Below are 24,946 nucleotides of genomic sequence, written 5' to 3'. Positions count from 1 at the left end.
TACAAGATCAGAATTAAAAATATATTATTTCTATATACTAGCAAATATTCATAATGAAATGAAGACTATTTTACTAAAAAAGAATAAAATTGGTATAAATTTAACAACAGATGTGTAAAACACATACTCTGAAAAACTGCAAAACATTGTTGAAAAAAATTCAACATCTAAATAGGAATTAGATCTTCTTGGTGAAAAACTGAAACCTTTTCCTTTAAATCAGGAACAAGACAAGGATGCCCACTCTCACTAGTCTTATTTAACATAGTTCTGGAAATCCTATCCAGAGCAATCAAGCAAGAGAAAGAAATAAAAGGCATCTAAGCTGGGAAGGAAGAAGTAAATGTGTCACGTTTTGCAGATGACAATATTCTGATACAGAAAACTCCAAAGATTCAACCAAAAATCTATTAGAAACAATAAACGAATACAGTAAAGTTGCAAGACGCAAAATCAGTGTAGAAAAATTCACTGCATTCCTATATACTAACAATAAAATTTCAGAAAAAGAAATGAAGAAAAAAATCCCTTTTGCAATTGCAACCAAAAGAATAAAATACCTAGTAAAAAACATAACAAAGCATGTAAGGACCAATATACCGAAAACTACAAAGCATTATTAGAAGAGATTGAAAAAGACACAATAAAATGGAAAGATATTCGTGTCCATGGATTGGCAGAATCAACATGTTAAAATGGTCATATTCCCCAAAGTAATATACAGATTTAACGCAATCCCCATCAAAATCACAATGCCATTTTAAAAATAAATAGAACAGCCCCAGCCAGTTTGGCTCAATGGTTGGAGCATCGGCCCTCAGACCAAAAGTCACAACCAATTGATGTATCTCTCTTACATAGATGTTCCCCCCCTCCCCCTCCTTCTCTCCCTCCCACTCTATCTGAAAATCAATGGCAAAATATCCTTGGGTGAGGATTTTTTAAAAAAGAAAAAAAAAATAGAACAAAAAAACTGTCAGGTTTGTAGGAACCACAAAAGACCCCAAATTGCCAGAGCAATCCTGAGAAAAAAGAACAAAGCCACAGGCATCACACACTTGACTTCAAATTATACTACAGAGCTACAATAATTAAAACAGCATGGTATTGGCAGAAGAACAAACAGATCAATAAAAACAGAACCGAGAGTCCAGAAATAAAACCATAGGCATATGGGCAAATAATTTTTGACAAAGGAACTAAAAACACACAATGGAGAAAAGAAAGACTCTTCAATAAATGGTGCTGGGAGAATTGGAAAGCCACATGCAAAAGAATGAAACTAGATTATAGTTTGTCCCCATGTACAAAAATTCAAAACAGATCAAAGACCTAAGTATAAGATCTGAAGCAATAAAGTACATAGAAGAAAACATAGGTACTAAACTTATGAACCTTGGTTGTTGAGAACATTTTATGAATTTGACCTCATGACCCCAAAGGCAAGGGAAGTAAAGGCAAAAATAAATGAATGGGACTATATCAAACTAAAAAGCTTCTGTAGCCTGGCCACTGTGGCTCAGTGGTTGAGCATCAACCCATTCCTCAAGGGGTCACGGGTTCAATTCCCGGTCAGGACACATGTCCAGGTTGTGGGCCCAATCCCCAGTGTGGGGGACATGCAGGAGGCGGCCAATTGATTTTCTCTCTCACTGATGTTTCTATCTCTCTCTGCATCTCCCTTCCTCTCTCTAAATAAATAAAGAAAAAAATTAAATAAAAAGCTTCTGCATAGCAAAAGAAACAACAAAACAAAAAAACCAACCGAATGGGAGATGATATTCACAAACAATAGCTTTGGATAAGGGGTTACTATCCAAAATATATCAAGAACTCATACAATTCACCACCAAACAAACAAACAATCCAATTAAAAAATAGACAGAGGACCTAAACAGACACTTCTGCCAAGAAGACATACAAATAACCAACAGCATGGGTCCACGCTCAACCTCTGAGCCACACTGGCTGGGCGTGAAAGATATATGAAAGATGCTCAACGTCACTAGCTGTTAGGGAATTGCAAATAAAACTACAAGGAGATACCACCTCACACCTGTCAGAATAGCTATTATCAACAAGACAAGTAATAACAAGTCTTGGGGAGGTTGTGGAGAAAAAGAAACCCTCCTTCACTGCTGGTGGGAATGTAAACTAGTACAGCTACTATGGAAAACAGTATGGCAGTTCCTCAAAAAACTAAAAATAAGAGTTACCATACCACTCAACAATCCCTCTATTGGGTATCTACCCGAAAAAATAAAAAACATTTATTCACAAAGATTTATGCACCCCTATGTTCCTTGAAGCATTGTTCACAGTGGCCAAGGCACAGACAACCGAAGTGTCCTTCCATCGAGGACTGGTTAAAGAAGACATGGTACATACATACTACGGAATACTACTCAGCCATAAGAAAAGGCAAAATACTGCCACTTGTGACAACATGAATGGACCTTGAGAATATTATGCTAAGCAAAATAAGTCAATCAGAAAAAGCTAAAAACCATAATATTATTTCACTCATATGTGGGATATAAAACTGAAATTCATAGACACAGACAGGCAACAGTATGGTGGTTACCACAGGGAAAGGGGGTGGAGGGTAGGAAAAGGTAAAGGGAGACAAAAGAAAGAAAGAAAAAATATCTAAATAGCCCTGGCCGGATTGGCTCAGCGGTTAGAGTGTCAGCCCGCGGACCAATGAGTCACAGGTTCGATTCTGATCAAGGGCATGTACCTCAGCTTCGGTTTGTCCCCAGCCCTGGTCAGGTCGTGCAGGAGGCAACCAGTCAATGTGGCTCTATCACATCGATGTTTCTCTCTATCTCTCTCTGTCTCCCTCCCTCCCACTCTATCTGATGATAAATAGAAAAATATCCTCGGGTAGGGAATAAAAAATAAAATATCTAAATAAAGGGAAAAACATCCTGTGATCATGGATCAAAAGATTTAATATTGTTAAGATGACAATACTCCCAAATTGATTTTAAAATTCAATACAATCATTATCAAAATCTCAGCTGTTTTTTTTCCCCCCAGAATTTTGACAAGTTGATCCTAAACCTTGGAAAAATCAAAGGACCAGAATAGTTTAAATAATCTAGAAAAGGTAGAACATAATTAAAGAATTCACATCTTGATTGCAAAGCTTTTACAAAGCAGCAATAATCAAAACAGTGTGGTTGTGGCATAAGATTAGACACACAGATCAATGAAATGGAACCTAAAGTCCAAAAATAAACCTTGGCATTTATGGTCCACTAATTTTCTTTTTTTAAATTTTTTATTATTATTATTTTTTAATCCTCACCCAAGGACATTTTTTCTATTTTTTGTTCAGATAGAGTGGGAGGGAGAGAGAGGAAGAGAGAGAGAGAAAAACATCGATGTGAAAGGGATACATCGAGTGGCTGCCACCCGCACGACCAACCAGGGCTGGGGACAAAATGCAACCGAGGTACACGCTCTCAGCGGGAACCGAACCCGGATCTCTCTGGACCGCAGGCCGACGCTCTAACCGCTGAGCAAAACCAGCCAGGGCAATGGTCAACTAATTTTCAACAAGGGTGCCTGTAGGGGAAAGAACAGTCTTTTTAATTTTTTTTTTTTTTTTTTTATCCTCACCCGAGGATATTTTTCCATTTTTTGTACAGATAGAGTGGGAGGGAGAGAGAAGAAGGGAGAGAGAGTGAGAAACATCGACGTGAAGGGACACATCGAGTGGCTGCCACCCGCACAACCAACCAGGGCCGGGGACAAACTGCAACCGAAGTACGTGCCCTTAGCGGGAACCGAACCCGGGTCTCTCCGGACCGCAGGCCGACACTCTAACCGCTGAGCCAAACCGGCAAGGGCAGGAAAGAACAGTCTTTTTAACAAAAGTTGCTAGGTCAACTGGATATTCACATGCAAAAGAACAAAGTAGGACCCATTTCTCATACCAAATAAAATAATTAACTCAAAATGAATCAAAGACCTACGTTTAAGAGCTAAAACTATAAAATTCTTAGAAGAAAACATAGGAGTAATTCTTCATGATATGGGATTATGCAACGGTTTCTTAGATATGATGTCAAAAGTACAAGTGACAAAAGAAAAATATAAGTATGTTGAACTTCATCAAAATTAAAAATGTGATTCAAAGAATACCATCAAGAAAGTGAAAAAACATTATAAAGAAAAATATTTGCAAATCATATATATGATAAAGGACTTGTAACTAGATTATATAAAGAGCATTTACAACTCAATAATAAAAAGACAAAAACCCAATTTAAAAATGGGCAAATGACTGGAATAGACATTTCTCCAAAGAAAATATACAAGTGGGCAATAAGCACATGAGAAGATGCTCAACATCATTATCTATCAGGGAAACACAAATTAAAACTATAATGATTGCCCTGGCCAGTTTGGTTCAGTGGTTAGAGCGTCAGCCTGCGGTCCAGAGAGATCTGGGTTCAGTTCCTGCTAAGGGCACGTACCTCGGTTGCAGTTTGTCCCTGGCCCTGGTTGGGTCGTACGGGTGGCAGCCATTCGATATGTCTCTTTCACATCGATGTTTCTCTCTCCCTCCTACTCTAACTGAACAACAACAAAAAAATGAAAAAATGTCCTCGGGTAAGGATTAAATAAATAAATAAATAAAAATAAAAACTATAACGAGTTACCACTTCACACCCACTAGGACGGCTATAATCAAGACAGATAATAACAAGTGAAGTGTTAGTAAGAATGTAAGAAATTGGAACCCTCACACACGGGAGGAATGTAAAGTGGTGTAGCCACTTTGGAAAACAGTCTGGCAGAACCTCTAAAGGTTAAATATAGAGTTACCATGTGATCCAGCAACTCTACTCCTAAGTGTCTATCCAAGAGAAATGACAACATACATCCACATAAAAACTTGTACGTGAATGTTCATAGCGGCATTACTCATAATAGCCAAAAAGTGAAAACAACTCAAATGTCCATCAATTGATGAATGGATATAAATATAAAATGTGGTATATACATACAATGGAATCTTACTCTGTAATCAAAAGCACTTAAACATGCTACAAGGTGGATTACCCTTGAAAACATTATGCTAAGTGCAAGAAGCCAGTCACAAAGAACATACTGTGTGATTCCATGTATACGAAATGTCCAGAATAGGCAAATCCATGAGACAGAAAGTAGATTGGTGATTGCCAGGGGATGGGGCAATGGGGAGAAAATGGGGAATAACTGCTAATGGGTACAGGGTTTCTTCTGGGGGTGATGAAATGCTCTAAAATTGATTGTGGTGATGGCCACACAACTCCGAATATACTAAAACCCACTACATTGTACACTTTAAATGGGTGGACTGTGTGGCATGTGAATTACATCTAAAAAAAACCCCAAAACCCCACATGGTAAGTCAGATAGAGAGAAACCAGATTAGGGAAGGGAAGGTGGGTAGGGGGTGGTGGGTAGAGATGAGAAGGTGGGGGCTGCTACACGCAGGCAGTTAGGGAAAGCCCTTAAGGCAGTGATAGCTAAGTAAGGCCTGGAGTTAAATGAGGCTGAGGGCTAAGCAAAGACTAGGGAAGAGCTGTCCAGAAATGTGAACTTCAAGTGCAAAGGCCCTGAGGCAGAGACATGCTTGGCAAATGGAAAAGCAGCACAACACAGAGGCCAGTAGCTGAATGGACTGGGGAGAACAGAAGGAACGTGGTTGGCAAGGGAAAAAGGGTCAGGTCATGTCAAACTTCAAGGGCCATGGTGAGGACTTTGAATCTTAATCTGACAGTGGCTCTGTCTTTCCACTTTAGGCCCCAGCAGCCCTGGTGGAGGTGGGCAGGAGGGAAAAGGGTGGAAACACTTCCCAAGCAGCCAGAGGCCCAAGCTTAAAAGGGGGACAAGCTGGGGACTACAGCTCCCATGTGGACCCTCAGATCTCCTCCCACACCCTCTGCAAGACCCAGCCCAGGAGTTGAAAGCAGTCGCTGGAGACCTGAGGAAGCTCACAATGCAGGTATGTTGAAACACCCAGAGGAATTAGGATTAGTGTCTGGGAACAAAAACCAATATCAAATTGTGGGCTCTCCACCTTCCCCTTTGTGAGCCTGCCATGGGAACACCCAGCCAGGAAGCCGGAGGCCCCTAGTGATTCCCGGCAGGCTGGGCCAGGGGGCCAGAGAAAGGCACGTGGAGCCCTCCCAGGCTCAGGTAACAGGCGTCTTCCTGTCTTCCTGGGCAGGGCTCCTGGGATGGTGCTGGGCCTCCCTCTTATTTCCACAGGGCTCTAAACACACACTATTAAATGCCACCACTCCCAAGAAAAGAAGCCACAGCCTTGCCCTGGCCCACTCCAGAGGTCACAGCAAGGGTAAAATACACACCCCAACAGTGGCCATTTCCCAAGGAGGGCCTACTGTGTGCTACCTGGAACCCTTCAACATTGAGAGTTGGGTGTTATTGTGGTGCACTTCACAGATGGGGAAAGTGAGGCTCAGAACAGCTGAGTAACTGGCCCCCAGTCTCGACCAGGCCCATCTGCGTTCAGAGCTAGAGATGGCACAGCCAGGACTCAGCCCTGCAACTGCCTCCAGGACCCCTCTGGAGAGAGGGAGCTGAGCACCCCCAGTGAGGTGGCATGTGGTCCCAGGCACAGGACATGGATAATGAGGGGAGATAAATGGGGGCGGGGGGTAGATATTCATAAAAGGCAGGTATAAGGATGTCAAGCAGTTGGCCATGGGCCCAGGGAGGGAGCTGGCCAGTCCAGGTTTGAGGAAATCTTAAGGACTTAATTCATTCAAAAACCTTTTATTAAACACTTACTAAGTGCCGGATACTGCTGAAGGCCTTAGGGACATAAACAGTGAACAAAACAGAAATTCCTGCCTTCAGGGGGCTTACAGTCTGGCAGTAAGAGAGATACACTTCAGATGGTGGTACATACCACGGAGGGAAAGGAATAGGGAGGGAGGCGGGCAGTGCCCAAGTGCAGGCTGAGTAAGGAAGAGATGGCCAGGGAAGACGTTAAAAAGGTGACATCTGAGCAAAGAGCTGAAGGAGGTCAGAGAGTGACCTACGCAGGTAACTCAGTGAAGAGCAGTCCAGGCGTGAGGAACAGAAAGTGCAAAGGCCCTGAGGTGAGAATGCGCCTGATATGCTTAAGAAGTGCAAGGAGGCCAGCGTGGCTGGAGCAGAGTGAGTGAGGGGAGAGGGATAGGAAGTGAGGTGGGAGAGGGAATCTTGGCCCCAAAGTTGCAAAGGGGCCATATGGAGGGACTCGAAATCCTGGGTGTCCACCAGCAGATGAGGAAGAACAGAGAAATGAGGACATAGTGGGGGGGGAAGGTGTATTGGACCCTTTCCTTTTCTTTTTGAACTGGAAGCATCAGCTGTGACAGTTTTTAGAATCAATCCGTCTGGGAGTCTGCCGACGCAATGATGTCAGAGGCCAGAGCCGCGGCGGGAACCGGCTCCAGGAGAGCAGAAGCCACTGAGGCAGTGCAAGAGCAAGGCGGGTGGGGGTGCGCACCACTGTCTGGATTTCTGTCCAAGAGTTGCTTCTGTGAGTAAGTGAAATTTAAATTAAAAAGTAAAAAGAGGTTATAAGGTTAGAAGGGCTGGTCAAAAGCAAAAGAAACTGGAACCTCCATCTACCTGATTCAAGGACTGGGGTCACCCTAGCCCTCTTGGGGAGAGATGAGGCCTGGGCCTGGGCATCCAGCTGCCTGCCAGGGACAGGTAATTACAGAGCCTGGGTTTTCGGGGCAGCTTCAGGAGAGTCTCGTTTTTAGCCTGAAGATATACAATTAGAGGTCCAAATCCCAGAGAGGCAGAGAGCCCTCCACCCACCCACCGCAGCCCTCTGTGGCCATCACAGTGGCAGAATTCAGTTATTTCTGGGCTGTCCTGAAATAGAGCAGAGGATCCCACCAGGCGGTATCCTCAGGCCAGAACTCCCTTGGAGCTCCCATGGCCCCAGAGCAGGGTCTCTATTTAGCATCCACAAACACTGTGGGTGCTGGCTCCATCATGCAGGTGACAAGGGGTCAGTCCAGTGCAAGCCACCTCCTGGCCACAGGCTGTCACACCCTCACCAGGTCCTTACAGACGGATTATTCAGAGCTCCTGCCTGGAGTTGACATGGGAGTGAAGGCTCAGCGTGGCAAGCAGTGCTCATAGGAGCAGTCAGGAGAAGCGACCCCAGGGCATCAGTGGAGCAGCCCAGGCAACAGGCTCCAGGGAGACCCCACCCCCACCCCCAGCACTCTACCTTCCCAGGTGCCCAGCTACAAGTACTCATCTGCATGTCTGTCACCAACGCTTGCCCAACACAGAGCCTTGGCCTGGCAGGGAGCAGCTCTGTTGTGGCCACAGCAGGACAGGGCTAATCAGTCTAAAGCCAATAGAGAAAAATCCTTGGCTTTTCACAAATACAGATTCCCGGGCCCTGCCAGAACTGCAGACCCTGTATGGCAGGCAGGGTTTCCCAACCCGTGCACTAGTGACATATTAAACCAGATAATTCCGTGTTTTTTAGGAGTGTTCTACGCATTGCAAGATGTTTAGCAGCATCCTGCCAGTAGCACAACTCCAGTTGTGACAACCAAAAATGTCTCCAGATACTGCCAAATGTTCCCCTGGGAAAAGGGGGCAAAATCATCTCCAGCTGAGAACCAGTGACGTAGGCCTTGGACTAGACATTTTAACAAGCTCCCAGGTGACTGAAGCAGGAGCTGGGCACCCAGCTAAGAAAGGGCATATCCACCAGAACTGAGTGGGACCCCAGGGACCTCCCAGCCCCAGCTGTGCTCCTGGGTTCCTGAGAAGGCTGGTCCCCGATTCCTCCCATTAGACTCCTATAATGAGAGGTAACAGAGCAAGGCTCCATCATAAGTCCCTTCCCAAGCTGGTGGACCCTGGGGGGCTGCCACAGTGTCCAGCCTACAACCCCCCAGCCACGCCCACTCTGTGATCTCCCAGTCCTTGGCCAGATTCCTGGAGGGAGGGGTCCTGGTGATGCAATTAAAGTTCCCGGCTGATGAAACGCAGCCAGGGAAAGGCAAGAGTCTAATAAGGAAACAATTTAAATTGACAACATCTGCCTGTGCTTCCCCGAAGAGAAGAGAGAACAGCCGTCTGGGGAGGGGCCCACTCCAGGGACCAGCCCAGGCATCCTTCCAGGGGCTGCGGGGCAGCAGAGCCTCATCCCGGCGACGTGGCCAGCGTGGCAGCCCAGCAGTGTCTGGCTCCTGCCAGGAATTCAGGGCCGTGTGCAGGGGAAGCAGCTTGTTGCAGTTCTAACACAGCCAGCACCCCCTCCTGCAACACCATGAGGCAGCAAGAAGTTCCTAGAAGCCACATCACTCTGCATTCAAGGCTGGAGTGCCCAGAGGAGCCACCTGGTGCCCCAAGACCCTTCTCTGCTCTCCTGCCAAAAATGTGAGCCCTAGGGTGGCCAGGGGATTGGCAAGTGGGCTGGGAGTAAAGGCTGGAGGCAGCAAGTGACCTGCAGAAGTACAGAGTGGACAGCATACTGGGGGCTTCAGAACCTCCAAGTTAGAAAAGGTGTCGGAGTCAGCCAGGTCGCTCAGGTCTGGTGGGGAAGCATCAAGGTAATCAGGAAGGGTTCTGGAGTCATGTGTACATGGGTTCGAATCCTACCAGCTCAGAAACCTTGAGATGGATAAAAAAAACTCAAAGTGGGCAGGTGCCAGCTTCCTGTTTCACAGACAAAGGCACAGGGCCTCCCTGTTCCACCTTCCACACCCAGAGTCAGCCTACGAGGCAGCTTCCCCACCACCCAGGAGAATGAGTGCGTGGATGGTCTTCTCACCTGATGCCAACGGGCACTCCCTCTTGCTCTCACAGGCGAGAGCAGAGCAGGCCTTTGAGGGGATCCAAAGTAAACTGCTGGCTTTGATAAGGTGCTGGTCAACCCCATGCACCCAGGCAAAGGCCCCCCCCAACCTGAGGTGGCCCAGCCTGGCCCCTGAGGGCAGCCTCCTGTGAGCCGGGTGCTGCTGAAGCATTAACTTTCCGCAGGCACAGCCACCATCCACTTCACAGATGAGCAAACGGACACTCAGGGAGTCCACAGGTCACACTGGAGGCGAGGGGTGATGTGCACCCCCACTTCCCGTCCTGCAGGATGGCTGGGAAAATGCACTGAGACATCAGAGCTGTTCTCAGGGTCTGTGGCATCCATGCTTTTGTGTCTGCGAGCTGACCCTTCACCCAGGGAAGAGGCAGCCTAGAGACCAGATTTGCTAAAGGAGGGGCGGTGACTGGGGCAGAGTGCACGGTCACGGATGTGGCACTGGGCCAAATCCGTCAAGACCTGCTGGAGCCAGGGATCAAGTCGGGTCAACGCAGGATCAGAAGGAGAAAGAGGAAATGTTCCTGTAGAAGTTCCCAGCATCAGCTCCCGCCTCCTGAGCACGTTCTACCTACGAGGCACCCGAAAGCTCCCTGCCTGATTTCCGGAAGCCGACCCCAGCCCCGGGAGGCAGGTACATCGCCCCCATGTCACAAGTGGAGAAACTGAGGTCCAGAACACAGAAGCCACCTGCCCCAGGTCTCGGTAATCTGAACCTATCACTGCCTGACCCCAGAATCTCAAACTGGGCCCCCATGACAGAGCTGGGCCAGGCTGGAGGCCCTAGAAATATAAAACAAGAGACACAGCTGAGCTGCAGCAGTAATTTCTCCTTCCCCAGGACACAGCTGTAGAAAACGCAGAGCTTCGGGGTTGGCTGTGCTCAGGGAATTTCCCTTCCTGAGCCCCTGAGACCCCCAACAGGCTTCCTCACAAATCATGTGTGCGGGAGACAAAGAGGCCAGGGTTCAAGGCCAGTCTCTGCCACCACTGGACACTTGACCTCTCTGGGCCTCAGTCACTATTCTGCCCCTATTTCATGGGGTTGCTCAGAGGCCTAATGAAAGAACAGGGCCAAGCATATACCCAGAGGGGCCTCATGCTGAATGAACATGGCCACCACCGTCAGAAGGGACTCTAGAACAGGTTGTCCAGCAGGGAGCTAGGCATGCAAGGCCCTGACAGAGCCCCCACTCCCCGCCCCAGGACCCTGGATCAGGATGTTTCCCCAGGCCTTGAACCTGGCTGGAACGTCCAGGAAGGTGGACTGACAGGTGGCCTAGGCATGCCCGGGCCGCTCCTGGCTGACTCACGCCTAGGTGCTGTTTGAATCACCCCAGGAAGAGAAGAGCCTAAAGAGAGGGATCCAAATTCCCAGAGCCCAGTTCCTCAAATGGCTGGACTCAAGCAAGTCATGGGGATGTCCCTGTCCTCTTGAGCCCCTACCGAACCTCATAGCCTTTCCTAAAAGCACCCTCCCCTCAACTACTGAGGCTGGACAAATTACTTCCTCTTCTGGGCCTGGGTCTTAGGTACAGGAAAAATGGAACGAGGCTCCTATGTCCTAGAGCACAAAGGTCCTAGAGGCAAGCCTTTGTTTCACTTGCTGCAGGATGGTGCCTAGCACATAGTAGGTGCTCAGTAAGTATCTGATGACTCAGTGACCTTCACAGTCCTGCTCTCTACAAGGGCTGCCTTAGACCTTCTTGCACTATTTCCACCTCCAGGAAAAGAGCCTCCTAGCTGAGATCAGGCCATGGCCTCTAGCTCTCTGCAGTCTGAGGGGTCTGAGGTCACTGCTATTGCTGGATCTACCCCCAGGTGTTCCCACTGCTCCACACAGGACTCCTCATGGCTCCCTGGACTTCTGAGGGAGGGAGGGAACAAGCAGGGACCACTGAGCCAAAGTCACATCTCACAGAGACAGCACAGACTCAGGGCTCAGGGTCAGGTGGGACCATGAGGCGCTGACTTACTAGTTTCCATCACCTCCATAAACACTTGATTCTCCTGCAGTCTTATGGACCAATCCTGGGCTGATCACTGCTTCTGTCATTCACTTACTCCCACACACATTAACTGAGTACTTACTACAAGCCAGGCCTGAGCAGGACACAGGGGATACATCCAGAGTAATCCTGGGCCTCCACCTTGCCTGCATCCAAGGTGGGCATGGCCATTCTCACCCAGATCATGTTGGTTCCTTTTTTTTTTTTTTTTTAGAGAGAGAGGCAGGGAGCGAGAGAGAGAGAGATAGAAACATCGATGAGAGAGCACATCGACTGGCCGCCTCCTGCATGCTCCCCACTGGGGATCAGCCCACAACCTGGGCATGTGTCCTGACCGGAAATCGAACCGGCAACCTCTTGGTGCATGGGTCGATGCTCAACCACTGAGCCACATCGGGTGAACCATGTTGATTCCTCTTTAGCTAACACACAACTCATGAGGTGCTGGAACCCAGGGTCAGGCCTTCTCTTGGCATGCAGAGAGAGCATCCAGTCAGTCAAAGACCCGTCCCCAAAGTGAGAGGTCAGGGCCAGAGCAGGCAGAAGAGGCTGTCTCCTCCCCCTGCTGTGCTCAGCACTTCTCTGAGAGCTGACGTGTCTAATGATCTCCCTGGCTCATGGGTCCCAAGTCAGAGACCATGGCTGTCTTGGCCATTGCCGGGCCCAGTGTCCAGCGTAGGGCCAGGGCAGCAGCCTGGCTCTAATCACAAATGTTTGCTGAATAGGTGAACCACAGGAAGAGAGAAGACAAACAAAGGGAGGGAGAAAGGACCTTCCCTTTCTGCTCCCAACCCTGGATACCCTCCAATAGTTGCCCTAGATTAATACCAACCACTGCCAGCCTTTACTAAGCACTTACTCTGTGCCAGGGCTATGCTGGGTACATAGGGTGTTAACTCGCTTAATCTAAGCACCAAGGAGCTTGTTACCCCATTTCACAGACAAGGAAAGCAAGGCTCAGAGATATCCTGTGGTCTGGCAGCCTCAGGAGCCCGCCCTTCTTCTGAACTGCCAAGCCCCACAGGCCAACCGCCCCAGCCAGGGTTTGCAAGAGAGAAGGAAAAGCCCCAGCCAAAGAAGACTGTTGGCAGCTGCCAAGATGACTTATGGTGTCATAAACAAGTCAGGGTGGTTCAGGCTGCCCCACCAGACAGACCCTGGAAAGACCCAAGGACTTCCTCTAGGCCTCTGGGCACCCAGCACCAGCACAGGTGTGGGGCGTCTCATGGTTGTTTCTGACACAGACATGTGCCAACAGCATCTACGCACAGCTTGCAGATCCTCACAATAGTCCCGCGTGGCCAGCCCCCAAGAAGCAGGACTTTACAGGCCCCAGAGGCCCCTTCCAGACAAGACTGCCACCCCGACAAAGATGACATCATCCTGACTTGGACCAGGATGGGTGGTTTTTATCAGAATGCTTCTGAACTTTATATAAATGGCATCACACAGCACGTTCTCATCTCCAGCTTCCTTCCCTCAACACTTTTTGTGACCCTCGGCCTGTCGTGAGCAGCAGCAGCAGCAGCTTGTTTGTCCCCACTGTGCACAGTAGGCTCCAGGTTTGTTTTCAATCGTCCATGATGAAGAGGTGAGAAGCCACCCCTCTCAGATGACAGCCATCTCCCCTTCTGCCACCTGAAGCCCCAGGTAGTCACCCCCCACCCTGGCTGCCCTTGGTGGTTCTAAAATACAAATCCGGTTTGGCTCAGCGGTTAGAGTGTCGGCCTGCAGACCAGAAAGACCCAGGTTCGGTTCCCGCTAAGGGCACGTACCTCGGCTGCAGTTTGTCCCCGGCCCTGGTTGGGGTCATGTGGGTGGCAGCCACTCGGTGTGTCTCTCTCACATCCATGTTTCTCTCTCTCTCTTCCCTGCCCCCCTCCCTCCCACTCTATCTGAAGATAAATGCAAAAAAATGTCCTCGGGTGAGGATAAAAATAAATAAAATAAAATACAAATCTGACTGACACCATCTGTGGCTTCCCTTAGATGAGGTCCTAGCCCCTCCCCGTGTCTTCCCCGACTCCAAGGCCCCAGGTCGCTGGCTCCCCTGCTCAGCACTCTGGCCTTTGCCTCCGTCCCCTGCGCTGCTCTTCTACCACCACCTGCAAACCTGCTCATCCCTAGGACCAAGCCCAGCATCACTTCCTGGGGAGGGGACCTGCTGGGGGCGGAGCTGTGTCCCCAAGAACCAGAACAGGGCCCCACACACAGAAGGTGCTCGGGAAATTGCCCCTGAGGAAGTAGGGGTCAGGGGAGCCACAGGTGTGCTGCACCCCCCGGCCCCCCACCCCGTGTTTGCAGAGAAGTCTAGCCCTGTCAAAGAGGAAGTGGTGGGGAGTGAGGGAGGGTGCCTTGCGTGACAATGAGACCCAGACTTCCACCCTCCCCAACACAGGGCTAAACCTCTCAGCAGGTTCGGTCTGTTTTCAGCTGCCAGGTGCTGGACCTGTGCTGAGCAGGTGCCCTGATCTCAAGTAGCTTTCCCACCTCTGTATGAGCACCGCACACCATTCAGTGGAGGAGGACGCCAAGGCTGAGGACAAAACACTTGGCCACATAGTCAGAGGGCCACTACTAAGGTCCAATTAGAGCCTGGGACAGCCCCGGCCCCCTACTCCTCCCCATCCCCCACAGAAGGTCCACCCACTACAACTCAGCGGTGCCCAGCTGCCTGGCACTCAGGCGAGGGCTGCTCCTGACACGGACTGATACCTCTGGCACCAGTGGGCAGGGGATGGACCCCAGCAGCTGGCAGTAGCCGGCACACAGTCCAGGACCATTAGTGCCCACACTGGTTCAGTGCCAGGGAAAATGGCCCAGCCCTGCACCAGTGCCAACCCGCAGCAGGAAGCACCAGGACTAAGATCAGCAGAGGCTTCTCCTGCCCCAGCCTGGGGGACGAGTAAGAGGTGTGAACTGGGACGCAGCGTCCTGACACGAGGGCCCACAGAGGGTATGCAAGGCCAAAAGAAGCCACAGAAGGCTTCCTGGAGGAGGCAGCCCTTGGGCTGAGCAGTTCAGCTGGACGAAGAAGCAGGGGTAGGGAGCTCGAGGACAGGCAACAGCAGAAGCCAAAACAAAGAGTATAAGGTGTGGTGGAAGCAAGGGGAGTGCCGGGGGGCAGGGACCCATGTCTTTCTCCCCGGCTCCCCTGCCCCCACCTCATGTGGGGAGCTGTCTTCTGCCTGCCAGAATGGGTGTCAGAACTGAATGTGCAGAGGGCCCTCTCACAGGCAGAAGCCTCCCCCGGACCAGCCCCACCCAGTGGGAGCACTCTAGCTCTTACTGGCTCAGAGCCATGCACCCCAAGGCAGGGCAGGTTCATGCCAACAGACCCCATTAGGGACCCTGAACTCCAGAGTGAGACCCTGTCCCTTAAACACTAGGTGTGCTCCTCACCCGCCCCCACCCCTCCAGAGGGCAGAGAGAGAGCCCCATTTGGAAAGTACCTTCTCTCCACAGCACCCCAGTCAGTCCTGGCCCACAAGGAAGAGCCAGTTATCACAGAGGGGCAACTGGGGTGCGCCATCCAACCCACTGCCATGACTCAGCCCAGGGACGAGCACAAACTGCAGCAAGTACTGTGCTTCTACCATGTGCCAGGAGCTGAGCTGGACATCTGACAGGCATTATCTCACTGTGTCCTCCCAAGAGCACTGCAAAGCCGGCACCAGCAGCCCCGCTGGGGAGGGAGGGCCACTGAGGCTCAGGGACTAAGTGCCTTGCCCAAGATCACACAGGCAGCAGAAGGCAGAAACGGGACAGGAACGTCCTCCCCAGGCCTGTGTGTGGGGCAAGGCACCAGCCTGTCTGAATAGGCAAGTCCTCCATCGGAGTTCCTTTCTCCTGGAGCTGGAACAATTTAGCTAGAGGGGCTGCGGGCAGGTGGTCCCCCCTGCACGTGAGAGCTGTTCCAAGCCTGGGAGGCCAAAAGAGGCTCAGAGCTGAGGCCAAGGGTTTGCAACCACAGCCCAGACAGACACTCCGGCCAGGCATAGGCTGGCCAGCTTCAGGCCTCACTCACCCAGACCACTGATAGCACAGTGTGACCTCATGGAGAGCCAGAAGGCCCAGGGGCGACAGACCTCAGGTCACAGAGCATATCTGGGGTCCTGGGGACAGGTCTGGTGTCTCCACAACCCAAAGCACTTGCCAGGCAAAGTGGATAATGAAGAGACACACCTCGCTCCCTCCCCACCTTTGTTCCAGGTCTCTTTCTGAGCAAATCTGATGTTCTTCCCAGCTCAAGCCTTTCTGTGGCTGTCTGAGTAGATGAGGAAAAACCTACACTGGTTACTATGGTTGTTATACTGCCCATCCCCAGCAACAGGCGAGTGACCACAGGTTTCACCACATGGCAGTCACCAGACACCACACAATGAGTCCTCAGACTCCAAAGGTCCAAGGACAGACACGCTAGCAGCAATCACAAGGCCCAGGCAGAGCTTCCTGAATGCAAGTCAGGACTCCAGGTACCACATAAGCGGAGTTCAAAGGCACTCAGGGTCCCTGGCCACCCACATGCAAGCAGGGCCCACAGACTCAAAGTGTGGTTGCTGCCAAGAACCCCTGGCCAGAGTAACTTCCAGAGCAGGACTCAGAGAAAAACCTGGGTTCCACTAAGCCAGATCACCTCGGGTCAGGGCTATGGCAGTGCCAGGCTGGAGGGCAGATTACAGCGGCTGCCACGTTGACACCTGCCAACAGTGTGGCCAGTGGCTCCAAAGGCCAGGTCCAAGGAGCAGACACCAAGGTCAGGCACAGGCTGGGTAGCTTCAGGCTTCACCAAGGGCACCAGCAGCGTGGTCTGACCCCGAGGGAAGCCAGCAGCTGGCCTGATGCCACCACATGGCTGCCAGCTGTGGCCTCTGTGGCCAGCCAGCAGGACTTCTCCATAGGCGGCTGCCTCCTCATGCCCGACTGCACGTGGAAGGCCTTCCACAAGGTCCCCAGGGACCTGCTGGCCCGAGTAGAACAAGGGAGGCAGACCATGGTCAGGGATCCAAGGGTGGGCAGTGGGGTCAGGAGAAGCCTAGAGCAGACAGCCCGTGGAGGAGGCAGCTGCAAAGCCCCTTGGGCCAAAAGCTGCCACGTGACACTGCTGCCAGATCTTTTAATTTAAATTACACCGAAAGTCTGGATTTTTATGTTGTCAAAAACCATTAGAGCACTGTATGAGGGAAAAAACCCAGCTGTGTTTGGCTACTGTGCACCCTCTGAACTGCCATCTTCTGGCACCTACCAAGCGCTAGATGTGGTGCCAAGCACTTCAGGATGAGGAAACCCACCTGCACTGCCCAGCCAACGCAACTGTCCCTAATGGGTGCATCAGAGCCTCTGCCTTTCATCTTCTCCACCAGCGGCCGAGTCATCAGCCTAACTGGCAAACCAGGCCACACTGCTCCCTTGCCCCTTGGTTAGATCTCCAAGGTCAAAACAGTCCAGCCCAGCCACTCCCCATATCTGCATTCACTCCAGCTCCTCCCTGCCCCTTTGCACCCCAACCATGCCAGCCCTTTGCCTAGACCACTGACCAAGTGCCTTGTAGCCAGGGGCCTCTACCCTAAAGGCTCTTCCCAACCTCTCTCCAATCCAATCCTCCTTGGCCTTCCAGGATCCTCTGAAGGGCCACTTCCTCACGGAAGCCCTCCTCCCTGTTGCAGTGATGTGCCCCATCTCAAGATCATGAGTTCCAGGAGGTCAAGGACTGTGTCTAGCCTGGGTGCCTAATCAACACCTGTCAAACAAGGGACAGAAGACTAAACAGAAATGCCTTCCCCAATTGGTCCACCGGGATTTAATGGAATTCTGGGGAGGACCTGTCCCAGATCTGCCTGTCCCTGATGTCTCCGTGATGCCCACCAGGTGCACGACCCCCACCCGATGGGGAGTTCCATGGAAGCAGAGCTGTCTGGTCCCATTCACCTCTGAAGGCCCAGGACCAAGGGGGTGCTCAATAAATGTGGCCTCCTCTTCCCTCCCCACACTCAGTCTCCAGTGTTCCTGCTGTGACAGAAAATGGATGCCCTGCCTACCTCGGGGTCCCAGAGCACCTCCACATCCCCACCCCCTCGGGCCCAAGGGACAAACTGTGTCATCTCCACACCAACCTCCCCCTACACCAAGGTGTGTGTGACAGCAGGCATGTCAGGGTAGCAGATTCCAGTGGCATTCAGCTGCCTTTTCCAAGGAGGGTGGGAGAGGGCCCTGGGGAAGCGGAGGCCTGGCCAAGCCTGTGGTGTGTGTGCAAAGACCTGGCTTGGCCAGGCCTGGGCATCAGGCCTCCAGCTGCAGAGTTGACCTGTCCAAGGCTTTCTTCATGCCCAAAAAATCTCAAACATCCTCTGAGGCCTCCATCCCAGCTGGTTCAAGGCCTGGCCCACGGAGGGAAGGCAGTGCCTGTACTGGGAGCAGAAGTTGCCCAAATAAGAATCCCACTGAAGAGACAATTCAAGATTCAAAGCTACCAAAGAAGAAAGGAAGGGGGAGGTGTCTCCCCAAGACATACAGTCTGCTTCTTGGACAGTCTGGCACCCAAGTCCAGAGCAGGAGGAGCCGCCGGAGCAGCCCTCCTCTCTTTCTGGCCCTGCCTGCCTCTTTCATGCAAAACGGGGTAGTGTGGCACAGGGGACAGTGGCCAGGGCCAGACCAGAATCCACCCAGCTGTGTCCTTAGCTCCTCCTATGAAGTAACCAGAACAAGTGATTTCTCTGCCCCAGGCCTCAGTTTCCCCATCTACTGGCTGAGGAGGCACCTCTGCCTGTCTCCTCAGAGAGGGCTTGTAAGGTAAATCAAAACCTCCCTCTCACTCCCTCCCCTGACACTGCCAGCCACGTGCATGGGGCAGGCCACAGGACCAGTGCCAGCTGGACGCAGAGACCTCTCAAGATGTTTGGGATTCTGCCTGCCTGAAGGACCGACTGGCTCGAGGCTGAAAACCTGCTCCTAGCCCACCCCGGGGAGACCACAGCCCAGCCCGCTGCTTCCAAACTCATCAGACTTGGCTAGGACCTCTGCACCCCCCCTGGGACCCCTGGGAAAGCCTCCCAGATGCCATTTGGATATAGCTGCTTAAAAGGCCTCCCTCTGGGCAGGGTCCTTGGCACATGCCCACTGTACTACAGTGCCAGTCCGTGCCTGGCCCCAAATCCACAGCAGTGACTTCAGCCCCACCCCCATCTATGTCCCTGAGGCCCTTTATCCTCAGATCTCACAGGATCTAGCTCAGTGCCTCAAAATTCTCCATATCTGGAGTTTCCTGTACCCCTCAACCCACTGAAAAGAACCTTCTTCAAAGGTCTGGGAACATCACATGGGGCTGAAGTGCTTCCAGCCCTCTGCCACCAAGGCAAGACAGGACTTTGGAGCCCGACCAGCCCAAATTTAAACCACCCTAGCTACACCCAAGCTGAGTGACATGGGCCCATCACGTTAGGTCTCCTGACCCCAGTTTCCTCATCAGCTCATGGGGTGGTCCCACGATCACGCATTTGAGGTGCTCAGCAGGTACCTGGCATATGGTAAATGAACAATCAAAGGCAGTTTAAACCCTAATGATAAAAGGGTTATTTTGCCAATTAAATTACCAGCTGGGTGACCTATGGCACGTGGCTTCACCTCTCTGGCCTTGGTGCCTCTCTGGATGGCCAAGAGGATTAATGGCCATACCATTTGCAAAACTCTCAGCACGGTGCCTGGCACATAGCACGGGCACTCAGAATATAGTAGCTGTGAGGATTATGGTTCATAAGGAGGCCTCAGAAAGATGACGCTGGGAACAGTGTGACAAACCACCTGTTCTACCTGCTCAAAGTGGGTCAGGCTGGAGCTGTGTACCAGGCTGTTGCTATGGCACCCCGCACAGAGGAAACACTCCAAACTAGGAAGGCGGGTGCTGCATGGGTGGGGCCTCGGGCCTGCTTCTCTCAGACACCACCCATGTCACGGCAGCCACCAGTCTCTGAGCTACCTCAGGGGTCCTTGGGTTGAGGGGAGTATGGCACTGGATCTGGGTCCAGGATCTAGGCAAGTCTTGTCACTCCTAACCCACCCCAACTCTAAAGCATTGGGGCCTGTTCATCTGGAGGAGTAGGCTGTGAGGTGAGGCTCCCAGGCTGCAGACCAGTGTGGGTGGGATCGGAGTGGCGGGGGTGAAAAAACTAACAGAAACCCCGATCTGCTGAGCAAAATCCAAAGCAGCTCTAAAACAGCCTGAGATCCCTCGCTGATGTCTGCTCCCTCCAGCCACACCTGCACAGCAGCAAACAGGCACCCAGAACCCACTAAGTGCCCAGGTTTTGGGGGGCTCAATGTCAGCTCCTCCCTCCTCAGCCCCACTCAGGTTTCAACCACAATGAGAGCTGGGAAAGGCTGTCTGGGTTGGGCTGGATTCAGGGAATCCATGGCCCCTTGCCAGGAGGGAAGAAGGGGAGGCAGAGGTGAAATCCAGCAGCTGTGGGCTGAGACCTGGAACTTTCCAGACTTTTCCAGATGAGAGCGCAGGTTTAGAGCAATGGAAAGGCTGACAGGTAGGGTGACAGTGGTCCCAGGGCCTAGGAGGCCAGGGGAGACCTCAGCCTGGGGCTGAATACAAATTCCTCAGAGGGATCCAGAACCCTGGCCCCACCCCCAGCTCACATGTAGGCCCCCTGCTGACTCCAGCTCCGCCCTCTAAGACTTGGGAGAGGCTAGGGGCTGAGGCCCCTCTACCATAGAAACCACAACTGCTGCAACCATTTGCTGAGCCAGACATGGTATATCCACTACCCATTCCCCTCACAATTCTAGGGGTGAGGTTACCTCTCCCATTTCACAGAAGAGGAAACTAAGACTCAAAGGTAGTGGTTAAAAGCACATCCTGAGTTTGAATCTAAGTTCTGCTATATTAACTCAGAAAAATCACTCCCTCTCTGAGCCTCAGTTTCCACCTCTATAAAATAGGGGTAATAGCCCTGGCCACTGTGGCTCAGCTGGTTGGAGCTTTGTCCCATACAAAAGGTAGTGGGTTTGATTCCTGGTTAGGGCACATACCCAGGCTGTGAGTTTGATCTCCAGTTGGGGCACGTGTGGGAAGCAACGGATCAATGTTTCTCTCGCACATCAATGTATCTCTCTCTCCCTTCCTCTCTCTAAAATCAACAATAAAATAAAATAAAATGGGGCTAATACTCCTATAGCCCCCTCCCCAACCCAACCTCCACCCAAAGAGCTAAGTGAAAGGTGCTAGTAAAACGGAGAGCACAGCACCAATAATTGCTAGTTGTTGGAATCACAGAGGTTAGGTAGGGTAACTTGCCCAAAGTCACCCAGCCAGTGATTGGTCAACCCCAGACCCTAACTATGGGCACAGCCCTTTCCCTGAAACCTCGGGCTGCTGTATGGGTGGCCCTGGGATCACAGGCTTCCTAAGCAACCATATATACGACACCCCATCCCCACTACCCACCCCTCAGCAAAGAGCAGCCCTTGTCTGAATTCCTCAAATAAGCAACTCCTAGTAGATTGAAGAACCTACTGGCCTGAGTGGGCCCAAATGCACCAAAAAGGAACCCCACCCTGTCCACACCAGAGATTCCTAAATCTGGGTTAGGCTGTATGGCTCTCCTTGCCTCCTCCCAACAGAACACCAGATGCATCCAACAGGTCTCCAAACAAGCCTAGTTCAGTTGACAACTGCCTCCTGACAGGTCCCTGGGCAAGCCCCTTATTTCCTCTTTCTGGGCCTGTTTCTCCCTCTATTAACAGGCACCCATCTCAGAACCGTAATGCAGTTCCAGCTAACTGGGCCCACAAGGAGGCCAAAGAAGTAGAGGGACAGGCCAGGGAAGGGAACCAGTGTGTCCTAGGCACTGGGTCAGGCCCTGCGCCACCTTCTCTCTACTGAAACATCTCCACAACTCTCTGACAGAGACCTGTGTTGGGCCCAGAGTGTGACAGAACTAGGACTCAAACCCCCATCTGTCAAACTCCAAGTCACTCTCCCTGGCAGACCAGGACTATGCGACCCAAAGTGGACCCAGTCAGTGGGTGCAGCTTGGGAACTCAGTTGCCCTCATCATTGAGCTGGGCAGCTGGATCTGCAGGATGAAGAGCACAAAACCAAAGTTGATCAACCTCTTTCAGAAAGGGCTGCAGCCTCCTTGACAAGGGCATTTGCAATGCAAAGCAGCCCAGCTCCAGCTAGAAGAGGGCAGTCACTCAGAGGGGGCTGGGCAGGCCAAAAGCCAGCCACCTCCCTCTAGGCATACAGGGAGTGCCAGGGGTCTGGCCTTCCCAAAGCTGGGAGTGCCTGGGAACCTGTGGCTGGCCAGGACTCTAAATCATGACAGCTTGAGTGGCCAGCTGGGTGCAAGGTAGCTTAGAACGCTCCTTCCCATCTCAGCCCCTTAAGATACAACCCCCGCCGGGCTCTTCGTGCAATTCTGCAGAATGGAGCTACAGCAGGCTGCATGTAGGGCCCCCGAGAGAGGAGCTGAAAGAATAACCCCCCAGGTAGCTGGCAGGTCACCTGCAGACGGGTGCGGGCACCCCGTCAGATTCCTCGGGCCCAGACCTCCCAGCTCGCTCAGCCCTGCCTTGTGCAAACTTGTCCCAGACACACACAACCCTCAGGATTCTCTGGGCCCCAAGGGGAGCTTCCATACTCGCCAAGTGGCTAGATCTCGCTCATCATCCCATTCCCCTGCAGGCAAGACTGCCCCAGCTCTTACCTTGATGATATGCTGACAAAATCCCCGCCATCCAGCAATCGGACCTTGCAGAAGAGGACCCCGTTCACGAAGGGGACCGCCGTCAACTCCTCCAGGGTGAAAGTGGTTTGGAATTTGAATTTCTTCTTCTTCATCAAGAAAGCCATGAGCGAGTTCCCTGAGTCTGAAGCCCCGAAGGCCAAAAAAGGGGGAGACCAGAAATCCCCAGGATTCCTTTCCCTACACCACACCCCCTCCTCAAAACACCAGAGCCGGATCCCGCCCAGATGGTGGCGGAGGCGGCAGAGCGGGCAGGGATCTGAGTCCGAGGGCCCAGGTCTCAGCGACCAGTCCAATTCGCGGGTCGGCTGGCTTCACCCTCGGGGAGCTGGGGCTCGAAGGGGCTCGGAGTGGCCAGGGGCTTCAACGGCATGTAAACAGCGGGACATAGCCCAAGACGCAAGGACAGGAGTGGCAGGCGGCGCGCTAGTGGCCGCGCTGGCGGACAGCATCCCGACCCGCGGTTCCCAGGTGGTTCACGCCGCGCGGCCGAGCGTGGCGGGCAGACCGGTGAAACTGAGGGCGGCGGGCGGCCGCGGCCCCGCCCCCGCCCCGCTGGCGGCCGGGGGAGGCGCCCTCACTGCACACGCCTCCGCACCTGGGTGCCAGGCGGCCGGCGCAGGTGAGTCCGAGGAGGGTGAGGGCACCCCCCGGACGCGGCCGGGAGCTCTGGGGGCCTCTCCGGGAGGCGCTTTGGGAACACTCGGGCTGGAAACGTCCGGCGGCGACCGCTCCGGGCCGGTACTTGGCCCGACCCCGGGCAGCGAGGGCGCCGCCTTCTCCTCGGTCCTGGGTCCCGCACCGCGGGCCCCGGCGGAGCTGAGGCGTCCTTCCGGCCGGCCGGTGGCGCCGCCTCGCCCGCCGCCTCTGCCCAGCACCCCGCGAGCAGCAGCACCGCCGCCTGCGCGCCCAACGCCGCGACCCAAGCCTAACGCTGCGCGGCGCCGCTGCGAGAATGCCGAGGCCCAGCCCCTCCGCCCGCGGAGCCGCGGCTGAGAGCGGGAGGGGCGGGGCGCCGGTGGCCCAGCCGCCCGCGATTGGGCGGCCCGGAGGAACGGCCGCGTAGCTTGATTGGCGGATGGCAGGGTGGGGCGGGACTTGGCAAGTCAGAGGCGGATCGGGACGCTCGGATTGGTGCACCGTGTAGCTGGGCTCGCCTCCTCGGTTGGGGCGGAGCGGAGGGAAAGAGAGAGGGGCCGCGGGAAGGCTGTGGGAGGTCGCGGGGCGGGAAGCCGGAGCTGGCAGAGCAAGGAGGAGGGCGCGAGCGAAGGAAAAAAGAAACAATGAAGAGAAGAAACAATATGAACACTATGGCTAGAATGCCCTTCCGTTGTCCCCCGCGACCTGAGCTCCCTGACCATTTAATTAGGCCCGGAAGGTAGCAACACCCCCCCCCCCCCCGCCCCAAATACCCAGAAAGGTGACAGGGACTAGACCAAGCAGGTCTTACAACCTCTGAATCTCTGGTTCTCGGTTCTAAGGAGAGAGGTGTCTGCAAATGCTTCGCCAAGGGGTTGATTTAGAGCAGTTCATCACCAACCTGTGATAGACTCAGCTTCTTCCATCCCAAGCTGCTGTCTAAAGCCTTTTGTTGTCGGTTAGTTTCTTACCTAATTACGACTGGCCTCCCGGACGAGATAAACTGCCCTGGGTGCAGGGACTACTGTACTTCCCAGGCCTTCCACATATTGTAGTTCATTCATTCGGTCCCCAAATGTTTAGGGGCAATCTAGTCTGAGCCAGGCTGGGACCTAGCAGTGAGCCTGGTGGGCCTGCGCTCTCCTCCAACCTCTCCAAGCGACAAATCTGATGGATGAGAATTGTAATAGGGGACTTAGGGGACTGGGGGAGCTCAGTGGAGGCAAGGTGGTGGGGATGGGGACTCAGAAAGCTCTGGCACAGATAATCCAAGCCACCCACAGGATGCATGCCCTGGTTTAGACAGGGTCCAGGCAGAGGGAGTCTCCAGAGGCCTATTGGACAGAGAGAACAGTGCCCACAGAAAGCTATGAATACCTCCATCTGGCAACATTTTGGCAATTGGGGCAGGGAGCAATTTGACAAGCGATGGGGCTGGAAGGTCTGTAGTGGCTGGATCTTGCAGAGTCTTAGAGACCAGAGTAAGGAAAGGAGCCACACATACATTTTGACAATGTAGTGACCCAGACAGATTTGCTTTTTATTGTAAGAAGCTTGCTCTGGCTGCAGGTAGCATGGAGAGAAGACAGGAAACAGGTGACGAGCCAATTGCCATCCAGGCAAGAGATGATGACACTGGAACTTCAGCCCTGGGGAGAAAGGAGAGGATGGGTCTGAGAGGC

The 24,946-nt window shown here is 52.5% G+C and overlaps 1 protein-coding gene across 2 annotated transcripts in view; it reads right to left on the bottom strand.

The window, feature by feature from the left end:
* Window positions 1–23,115, bottom strand: part of FAM102A (family with sequence similarity 102 member A) — a 37,714-nt gene extending 14,599 nt beyond the window's left edge. For both annotated transcript variants that reach the window (XM_036260898.1, XM_036260899.1), the window contains exon 1: window positions 22,587–23,115. In XM_036260898.1, the coding sequence (XP_036116791.1) occupies window positions 22,587–22,732 (146 nt within the window). In that variant the 5' untranslated portion in view covers window positions 22,733–23,115. The remainder of the gene's footprint in view (window positions 1–22,586) is intronic.
* Window positions 23,116–24,946: the final 1,831 nt, after the last annotated feature.

Source organism: Molossus molossus, unplaced genomic scaffold (genome assembly GCF_014108415.1).
Source record: "Molossus molossus isolate mMolMol1 unplaced genomic scaffold, mMolMol1.p scaffold_m16_p_14, whole genome shotgun sequence".
Classification (NCBI taxonomy): Eukaryota; Metazoa; Chordata; class Mammalia; order Chiroptera; family Molossidae; genus Molossus; species Molossus molossus.
This window is presented reverse-complemented; position numbering and strand designations above follow the sequence as displayed.